Source organism: Mauremys reevesii, linkage group 9, assembly GCF_016161935.1.
Source record: "Mauremys reevesii isolate NIE-2019 linkage group 9, ASM1616193v1, whole genome shotgun sequence".
Taxonomy (NCBI): Eukaryota; Metazoa; Chordata; order Testudines; family Geoemydidae; genus Mauremys; species Mauremys reevesii.
The window spans coordinates 27,298,381-27,309,181 of NC_052631.1; the positions used below are offsets into that span (position 1 = coordinate 27,298,381).

Genomic DNA, 10,801 nt, shown 5'->3' on the forward strand with positions numbered 1-10,801 from the left:
AATGCCGCCCCCCAGGTCTTCGGCGCGCTGGGGTCTAGAGCCGCCCCTGAGCGGGGGCCCCCCGCCGCCGAAGACCCCGGGCCCCCGGAATTCTCTGGGCGGCCCTGGTAGACCTGGCCTAAGAGACTGGCTTTTATTGTCTGACCCCAGTCATTTGATATGGGAAAGGGTTAAAAAAAGTTAACACCCTTGTCACATGACGGGGTGACTATCCATTGACTTGATCAGCTAATGTTACAATGAGTAAGACTTATTTGAATGAGTAAGAGTTAACATGATCAGGCTCTAACTGAGACTATATTACTTATCTCTGCAAAGCATTTTGGTGTACAGAGCCTGACTTGTCTTGCACAGAAATCATAGTTTTACCATTGACTTAAATGGGAGAAGAACAGGGACCCCAGTTAGTGTGAAATATTCTATTACATACTCTGTCACATGAACTGAAATAGAAGTACTGTAAAATACACAAAGAAAAAGGGGTCACACATTTAAAATCCTGCCATTTCATAAAATGAAATCTCCTGCATTGGCAGGCATATGGACTAGATTGCCTAATAAATCATTTCCATCTCTCAAAATGTCCCTGATATACAGGTAGCACTTTCAGATTGAAATTCTTTCCTGAAATATAAAATGATAAAATCGTGTCTGAGGGCATGCCTCCACTGCCTGGTCTGCCTCAGTCTATGGGGGTGTAAAGAACAGTGCACACCAAAGTGCTGTGCTATAACTCCCCCGTGTGGATGCTGCAGGCACAAGCAAAAAGATTTCTCATTTACATTAATATAGTCCTCTTCAAATAGGACTATGGTAATGAGAACTGGGAACCTTGTTCCCACAGCATCTGCACAGGAGAGTTACAGCACAGGACTTCGGTACGCACTGCTGTTCACAGTCTCATAGTCCAAACTGCAGGGCAGTGTAGACATGCCATGAGATAGTATCTTCAGTGGTTCTGTGAAAAGCAGGAGTAACAATGTGTATGGGTACGTCTACACTACCGGACTATTCCGAATTTGCATAAACCGGTTTTGTAAAACAGATTTTATAAAATCGAGTGCGCGCGGCCACACTAAACACATTAAATCGGTGGTGTGCGTCCATGGTCCGTGGCTAGCGTCGATTTCTGGAGCGTTGCACTGTGGGTAGCTATTCCCTAGCTATCCCATAGTTCCCGCAGCCTCCCCCGCCCCTTGGAACTTCCGGGTTGAGATCCCAGTGCCTGATGGGGCAAAAATCATTGTCGCGGGTGGTTCTGGGTAAATGTCGTCAGTCACTCCTTCGTCTGTGAAAGCAACGGCAGACAAGCATTTCGCGACTTTTTCCCCTGGATTGCCCTGGCAGATGCCATAGCATGGCAATCATGGAGCTTGTTTTGCAGTTTGTGACTCTCACCGTATGTGTACTAGATGCCGCTCACAGAGGCGATTCAGCAGCGCTACACAGAAGCATGCTTTTGCATGACAGCAGAGATGGTTACTAGCCATATTGCACCATCCAAACCCTTCCATAAATTGGAACTGAGGATGATCATGGCTACCAGTCCTTTTGTACCATTTGCTGCTAGTGCCCCTGGCCAATCAGCCAGGGGCGCAAAAGCCAAGATTGGTTATTAGCCATATTGCACCTTCCATCGTCTTGTACCATTAGCTGCTGTCATAAGTGCCCCTGGCCGATCAGCCAGGGGCGCAAAAGCAAGAATTGGGAATGACTCCCTGAGTCAATCCCTCCTTTTTGGTATCTAAAAATAGAATCAGTGCTGCCTAATATAGGCAAGTGTGCTAGAGAACCACCGTATCATAGAACCAGAGAGCACAGCTGCTCTGTGTCAGAGCCTGCAGAAATTATTATCTGTATGCTATTCACAGGGGGTGCTCCTGTAACAACCCCATCTGTTGATTCCAGCCTTTCTTGGCTACCGTAGCATTGTCCCCCCACTTGTGTGATGAATTAATAAAGAATGCAGGAATAAGACACACTGACTTGTTAGTGAGAAATGAGTGGAAGGCAGCCTCCAGCTGCTATGATAGTCCAGACAGGACATTAAGCAGTGTGTAGGAGAGAAGCCCAGCATCCCACTGCTAGTCCAGGGGCAACTGAATCTTTTCTTTACACATGAAGGGTGGGGGCTGATGGAGCTCAGCCCCCTGTTGCTATGATGAGGATGGTTACCAGCCATATTGCACCATCCATCCACCAGAAAAAATTAGGGCCAATAGGCTGATGATGAGGATGGATTTCCATCTTTTTGTATGATCAGCTTATGCTGATGATGAGGATGGATTGCCATCGTATTGTACCATCAGCCGCCCATGGCGGGGGGGAGCAAGGATGTTGGTGTTGAGTGCTGCACTATCGCGTCTATCTGCAGCATTCAGTAAAGATAGGGTGACATGTAAAAGAGTCAGAGGATTGTTTTACCTTTCGCTTCTGGGGGTGGGTGGGTGAGTAGATTGCCAAGCTATGCCCTGACCCGCGGACACTGTGTTTGACCCTAGAAGCATTTGGAGCTCAGCCAAGAATGCAAATAATTTTCGGAGGCTGCAGGAACTGTGGGATAGCTTCAGTCCTCCAGTCCATGCGCATCCATTTGATTCTTTGGCTTTCCGTTACGCTTGTCACGCTGCAGTGCGCTGAGTCCCTGCTATGGCGTCTGTCTGGAGATTTTTAAAAAAGGATTCTGAATTTCATCTTCTGTAACGGAGCGCTGATAGAACGGATTTGCCTGCCTTTACAGCGATCACATCCGCATGGTCCATGCGGGAGCTCTTTTTTTATTTTGATTTCGGACTGCATCGCCACCCGTGCTGATCGGAGCTCCACGCTGGGCAAACAGGAAATATTCAAAAGTTCGCGGGGCTTTTCCTGTTTACCTGACCACTGCATCCGAGTTCAGATTGCGGTCCAGAGCGGTCACTGGTGCACTGTGGGATAGCTCCCGGAGGCCAATACCGTCGATCAGCGTCCACACTAACCCTAATCCGATATGTTAATACCGATACTAGCGTTACTCCTCTCGTTAGGGAGGAGTACAGAAACCGGTTTAAAGAGCCATTAAAATCGATATAAGGTGCCTCCTAGTGTGGACGGTTTTGGCGTTAAATCGGTTTTACGCTCCTAAAACCGATTTAAACGCCTAGTGTAGACCAGGCCTCAGTGTCTCTTCCTGTGTATTTCTCCTCTGCTCCTCTCACTCCTATGAGAGAAAAGATGGACAGGTGAGCTATTAAATTAACAACTGGAATATATTTGTTGGTTTAGCAACTGATTGCACTGTATATTGCCTGTGATTTTGACTTCTCAGTATTCTTCTCAACCAATGTCAACATGAATCACACACAAAAAATAAGATTTTCTACAGAATTGTAAAAATAAAAATGATTACAATGTATTTCCATTTTTCTTATATATCTTCTTTTGACAGGTATTAGCATATAGTATCTTTATTTTCAATGCTGCACATTTATATACCATACTTGTACTTAAAACCAATTGGTGACTACCTTTTAACTATGAATCTAGGATCTGCTTCTCCTCCTCCCATTTAAATCTGTGGCAGTCTGTCCACTGTGGCATGAAACCAAGTATGAGAGGGTAGCCGTGTTAGTCTGTATCCACAAAAACAACGAGGAGTCCGGTGGCAACTTAAAGACTAACAGATTTATTTGAGCATAAGCTTTTGTGGGTAAAAAACCCACTTCTTCTATGCATCTGAAGAAATGGGTTTTTTACCCACGAAAGCTTATGCCCAAATAAATCTGTTAGTCTTTAAGGTGCCACCGGACTCCTCATTGTTTTTGTGACATGAAAGAATTGGTCTCACTGTGGTCATATTACACTAGACTGCACTTTATAGGAATTACAATGACATCAATAAACAAAAAGCCACAACGATGCATAGTATCATTGTAGCACATTAGTAAAATCAAAATCTGATCTATTTTGCTTATATAATTATTTTTAGCTATCCACACAAACTATTATAGGAATTTTTACAGTTCCGACCCCTGTAGTAGATGAGTGGTATCTTTAAACAAAAACCAAAACCTCTCCTACTCATCCCAGGCAGTCTCTCAGACCAGTTGGAAACATTTTCATTTAGAATATTATTTTCTGTTGATTAATATTTCCAATAGTTTAAAAATAGACAAAAGGAACAGGCAGATAAACTATAAAGAACATTAGGCTGATTGTTTTCCTCCTGCCCTTTTTGGAGGGGACAGTGGATTTAGGGATTTGTCAAAACTTGGGCGGGAGGGGAATATCTATGAATGGGTGACTTCTAAACTAAATTTGTAAATATTTTACTCGCTAGCCACAGGCCTTTTCCATTTCTAAATGAACTTCTTCCCAAATAAAATCTGCCAGCTGTGGGAATCTTAGTGCACCCACCTACATAGAGCACCCACAAATAAGTATTAGCTGCTTTATCCTCTCGTTTCCCTTTTGAATAATTTACAGTAAATTGAAAGCTAGAGGTGAAGCACAGCTACATACCACCTATAAATATTAACAATGTTTGAAACCGATTGTTTAGCTCTTCACTAGCGAGGGCTCATACAGCGCTTTGTACGTGTAAAGCACTGTCTGGACTGATTAACCTCATGCTTTGCGGGATCAAACCCTGAACGTGTGAATTAAGGAAATTAGAAATCAGTAGCAGCACTGAAACAGTTTCCCTCAAATCCTGCGGAGATGTTAATCCACGCTCTGGGTGGGCCGCAATGCAGCGATAGCTCTGACCCACACTCGGGCGTGGAAACCTTCCTGCTACCGGGGGGTCTGAAATCTGGACGCGGCGCTTAGCTGTGCGGAACACAGAGCCTTGTGCCTGCGGCGCCGATACCCCGCTTCGGGGCCTCGCGCTTTGGGGACCCTTCGGGCCCCTGGGCTGGACACCGGCCGCGATCGTGGGACCTTCCCGCCCGCCCTGGGGGGCGCCTGGGCCGCAGCAGGCGGGGATTGAACTGCCCCCGGCACACGGAGGCAGAGGAGCCGCAGAAGAGGCCGCTAGTGCAGGGAGCGTCTCCCCGCCCCCGCCCGGCCTTGTCCCTGCTCCTGGAGCCCCGGAACCCGTGTGCCGGGCCGTGCTCGCCGGCCGGAGCGCGCTGGCTGAGCCACCCTGACGGGAAGCGGGTCAGCTGAGCGCGGGGAGGCGCCCGGCCTAGGAGCGGAGCAGGCGAGCGGCCGCCGGGAAGATGCTGCTGGTGCTGTCGGAGGAGCACAAGGAGCACCTGGGCTTCCTGACCCAGGTGGACAGCGCAGGTCCGGCTCGTGCTGCCCCGCCCTGGCCGGGCTCCTTCGAGCCCCCAGACCCCACAAGCCCCCAGCGCCAGCGCGGCCCCCCTTGGGCAGCGAAGTGGGGTCTGTTGCCCTGATAAACTGAAACAGGGTCCTCTGTCCTGCTGCCAAAGCGCCTGATATCACCCCGGCTCTGGAGCCCGCTGTGGTTGAGGGGGTCCCTAAGTAGGGTGACCAGATGTCCCAATTTTATAGGGACAGACCTGATTTTGGGTCTTTTTCTTATATAGGCTCCTATTACTCCCCCACCCTCTGCCCTGATTTTTTACACTTGCTGTCTGGTCACGCTACCCCTAAGAGCCCAGGGCCTGCTGCAGGGGCCACATGTCAGCTCTGTTAATGAGGGAGACCTGGCAAAGGCTTGGCTGAGGTGTGAAATGTGTCCCTGGCATTGCAAAACGCCCCCTGTCTCCCACCAGGCCGGAACTGCCCGAGAGTTACCCCAAGCACAGGAGTCACTAGGCAGGTCTGCAGAGCGTTTAATCTCCTTTCATTTCAGTTGTTGGTGAATTTGGCCGTATCGCCGTGGAGTTCTTAAGAAAAGGCACCAACTCGAAAATCTATGAAGGAGCCGCAAGTAAGAGCGAGAGAAGCGGGGCAGAAGGGTAATGCTGCCTAGGACCTTGCTGGACTGAAGGGGAATTGTTAAAACTGAGTTTTTTAAAACACTAATTAAAACAACCTAGATATTTTAGATTGTATTAATCAAAAACGTATGCTTAGATACTACAGCAGGTGTGGGCAAACTTTTTGGTCCGAGGGCCACATCTGGGTGAGGAAATTGTATGCGGGGCCATGAATGTAGGGCTGGGGCAGGGGGTTGGGGTATAGGAGGGAGTGGGGTGTGTGGGATGGGGTGTGGGGTGCAGCAGGGGGCTCAGGGCAGGGAGTTGGGGTGCAGGAGGACTGTGGGGTGCAGCAGGGGGTTGGGGTACAGGGTGGGACAGGGGGCTCAGGGAAGGGGGTTGGGATGCAGGAGGGGGTGCAGAGTGTGGGAGGGGGCTCAGGAGGGGGTGGGGTGAAGGAGGGGTGTGGCAGGGGACTAGGGGGCTTACGGCAGGGGGTTGGGATGCAGGGTGCAGGAGGGGTGCGGGCTCTGGCCCGGTGCCACTTACCTGGAGCAGCTCGGGGGTGGCAGCAGTGCATAGCAGAGCTCAGGCAGGCTCCCTGCCTCCCCTGGCCCTGCGTTGTTCCCGGAAGTGGACAGCATGTCCGACACTGGCTACTGGGGGTGGGATGGGGCAGGTGGCTCTGCTGTGTGCTGCCCTCACCTGTGGGTACCACCCCTGAAGCTCCCATTGGCTGCGGTTTCCCATTCCCAGCCGATGGGAGCTGGATGGGGAGGGGGGCAGTGCCTGCAGGCGAGAACAGTGCACAAAGCCATCTGTCCCCACTTCCGCCAGGGGCTGCAGGGACGTGGTGCCGGCCGTTTCCGGGAGCGGCGCAGGGCCAGGGCAGGCAGGGAGCCTGTTTTAGCCGCGCTGCGCCATGGGGCTGACAATGCCATGGGCCGGATTGAAAGCCCTGACGGGCTGGATCCGGCCCGCGGGCCATAGTTTGCCCTCCCTCGTACTACAGTGTTGTGCAGCAATATAAAATCCAAAAATATATTTGGGACAGATGTAACATTATGATGCCTTAAATGGATGTCATCAACTTGAAATATGCAATTAACAAAATAAATTTCTGGTGCTTCTAAATTTCTCCTCCATTTTTTGTTGTTTTACAGCAATGTTTTCCTGGTTTTCGAAAAATATTTTTCTGTCTCCTGTTGCTTTGTGAAAGGCCTATCCAACTATCAGAGTAAAATTGTCTGTTTAGTGGATTATAGCTGGGAGGTGGAGGAATGAAATTAGCCGTACCCAAAGGATTATCAAATGTATAAAGAAAAACAACTGAAAACACTACTTCTCTTTTTTAAATCTTTCATCTATAGCAATAATAAATTATACTTGTAACTGTGGTTTAAATAATTTAGGTGTGATTATATGTTTGTGTCCCTTTAATGCAATGCCTCCCTTTCCAAAGGGCAAAGTCTGAAAGTTGGCAACACTAGTACCAATCTGGTAACCATTGGTTAGATTTAAAAAGTGATACACAAGTCAGCATATTATTTTATTAAATCATATCATAAACTCTAAAGTGTTCTTTCAGGTCCTGTTGTGACTTACCATGCAATGTATGCTCAATGTATGTACTAGTTCTACTGTGCTTTTTAAAAAAATATTTATTTATTTAAATGACCTGCGTGTTATAGCCTGGACAGATACATCTCACCTTGTCTTCAATATCTGTTTTGTTTTCAGGAAAACTTAATGTTAGTAGTGACGTTATTCAGCATGGAGTTGAGGGATTAACATATCTTCTCACTGAGGGCTCCAAGCTCATGGTAAGGAATAATGTTGCGATAGTATATATCTGGGGGTAAAAGTTTGAGAGAAGTTCTCCAGTTTTTTATTGGAAAACAAAGGCTTCCACAATATGCCTACAATGCTGGAAACACTTAGACAAGAGACCCAAGTCAGGTTTTCAAAATTTGACGACAAATTGATGATGGGAGAATGAAAAGGTATGTATAAAAGCAACCTCATTTTTACATAGTATCATAATATTAAGCATCCCAAAGCACTGTCTATGTGACTCACTTCACTTTGCCTAGCATGTGCATTTCAGTGGCTCTGGAGTTAAACTTTTTAACAGCACATAGCAACAATACACAACAATAAAGAACAGAAAGTGAGGAATAATACTTTAAAAAACCTATCCAACATAAGTGAAAGGAAATTATTTTTTGAGTTCTGACACTGTTCAAACGCTGTACTGAATACAGTCTAGATTAACTCCTCTTATTGGTTGTTTCTTGGAGCTACCCAGGCTACTGGCCTGATGCTGCTTAGTTTGTGAGATTTTAACTAAATCACCATAAAAGGTAATATGAATCCAGGCAAATAGAAAAGAAAGAAAGAAAGGTACTTGGGTAATAAATTGTCTTCCTGTTGGGAAGACCGTTCAATAAGTAAGAGGATACTTGAATATTGCATATGTATGAAATAAGTGGAGCAGTTGACTACTAGTCCTGAGTTAACTTCATTCACGTGTATTCTTCTGGTATTGCTTCCAGTTCTTGGAATAGAGTGAAATATCTTCCTTTGGATAGTAGGGTGACCTGAAAAATGAAATAAATTCTCTTGCCATTTTGATGGGATAGAGCTTGCCATGGAATACTTACTTGTTGGCAACAGTGCAAAAGGAAGACTCTTCTCTTAAGTACATGACTCCTTCCAGAATAATAGAAACTGAACTAGACCATAAAATAAAACATACATGTAGAAAACCATTGATCTGGGACTGTCAAAGTACAAGGGCCACTCTAGATTAATGTAATGTGAGCTCTGGTGTTGCACCCAGTGCTTACGTACATAGATAGGCATTTTAGAAATTTCAGAGTACTTTAAAATTTTAATAATAATGCTACACAATAGTTTATAAATGTATTTGATATCTAGAAATGTACTAGGATCTGTCAAGGCCCAATAAGTCATTGTTATAAGCTCCTTCTATTAGTACATTATTTTGGTTCCTACTACTTTCAAATAGGTGTACCAAAATGATTAAATACAAAATGTTAAGCCTTTTTTTGCCCTTTTTAATTTATTTGAGTAGTTGTATTTGAATATTATTATAGATGTTGATGTATGTTAGTAGCAATATCATATCAGCATTTATACACTAGTTAACATGTGAGAGGTTTGATGGATTCTAGATATGGAACTCCTCTCTTATATTTCTGCATGAAAGGGATTGTAACTAGGTAATGTGACTTTAGAAAATGTGATATATAGATTCCGGGGAGCAAGTAACATAGTAATAGCAACAACAGTTGTGCAATTCCTGATTACGTTCTAAATTGGTAATTTCTAGATTTCTGAGATAGACTTCCAAGACTCTGTACTTGTTCTGGGATTCTCAGAAGAATTGAACAAATTATTGCTCCAGCTTTACCTTGACAACAGAAAGGAGATCAGAAGCATTCTTGGTGAACTGGCACCAAAGCTTCCCAGTTACCACAGCCTTGAATGGAGACTAGATGTGCAGGTAACATACTCTAGTCTTAGTGGATAATCAGAATTTCATTTTAGCACATTTTGGCAGAACAGGCTATTGTGGAAAAAAATAAGGTTAATTCAGTCTTCTTAAAATGCTCAAGGCTGCAGTATCTGCATTCATATAAATATTTGCAGACGTTTATTTACAGTCTGCACTGGAAGACAGTGGGCTTTAAGATAGATAAAGAATATAGTTAATGTTGCAAAATGATTTCATTGTTTTATGCACTGTTACAATGCGGAGTTCAGTCAGAGATTTATATACTAAATTAAAGGATAACTTTAAAAACAATAAAATAGACTAAATAATAAAGTCTTTGGTGTAATATATAATGAAGCATTGTCAAATGACAGCATTGCAAAAAACTACATTTGATTAAACTAGAAACTGCAGTCATCTAATAATGATAAAACTAGATACAGATGGAAAGAGTAAACTATATGTCAGTCTATGAATAAAGTTGCAGAAGTGTTGAGTTCCAAATTGACACTTGGGTTCCTAGCATATTTCTTTGTTTTAACACGTACTGTTTCTTTTTCCCCCCCTTACTTCCCCATTTCATCTCATTTGAACATCTTCATAAAGCTTGCCAGCAGAAGTCTGAGACAACAGATTAAACCAGCTGTCACTATAAAGCTACACCTTGATCAAAATGGAGATCAGACAACCAAAATATTACAAACTGACCCTGCTACTCTGCTCCACCTAATTCAGCAATTGGAACAAGCCTTGGGGGAAATGAAAACAAATCATTGTAGGCGAATAGTCCGCAACATCAAATAACATTAATTTGTGACTTATCTCATTAAGTAATTTGTTTTCTACTACTGTTTCACAATGTTCACAAGTATACATTTTGAGGAAAATAAACATCTGGATCAGATTAAATGCTTTCCTGTGCTAGGATCTGCAGCCAGTGGTTACAGGCCGAACTTCCTTTGTTGCTAACTTTATACAGATGCCTGATGTGAGTTAGGATAATTGTCTTGTGCTTTAACTCAATATAGAAATTAGTCTGGTCAGCTCTACATTAGTTCTCTCTCCTTGGTGAGCATCCCTAATATTATATAGGGCTGTCTCAATGTAATACAAAGTTGTGTATTCATTGCTATATTTTTCAAGCAACATTTTTCTCTTGTGTTCTTTCTTAAAATAAAAAAATACTTATACTGAGAAGGAGTGATATTTTACTAGGATTGGTCTTCCATCTAAATCCTTATGCTTATAGAACCACTGAATTTAGCTCTTAAAGTTCCCACTTCTTTCCCCTGTCATAACTTCTGTTAGTGGCTGCTAAGATGCTTTTATGAAGTGGTGGCAACAAATTCTGTAATGCTGCATATATCATCAGTCACATTACAGACAAATAGTAGGTTTGTTTTAGATATTG

At 44.4% G+C, this 10,801-nt stretch overlaps 1 protein-coding gene across 2 annotated transcripts; it reads left to right on the top strand.

The window, feature by feature from the left end:
- Window positions 1–4,694: 4,694 nt before the first annotated feature.
- COMMD2 (COMM domain containing 2) lies at window positions 4,695–10,580 on the top strand. Of its 2 annotated transcripts, none has more exons than XM_039486890.1 (5): window positions 4,695–5,255; window positions 5,804–5,909; window positions 7,611–7,693; window positions 9,226–9,399; window positions 9,997–10,580. In XM_039486890.1, the coding sequence occupies exons 2-5, from the start codon at window positions 5,867–5,869 to the stop codon at window positions 10,192–10,194; spliced, it is 498 nt and encodes a 165-aa protein (XP_039342824.1). In that variant the 5' UTR covers window positions 4,695–5,255; window positions 5,804–5,866; the 3' UTR covers window positions 10,195–10,580. The 2 variants fall into 2 exon arrangements, with proteins under 2 accessions (XP_039342824.1, XP_039342823.1); XM_039486889.1 differs by having other exon boundaries at window positions 4,697–5,268; window positions 5,804–5,881; window positions 9,997–10,294.
- Window positions 10,581–10,801: the final 221 nt, after the last annotated feature.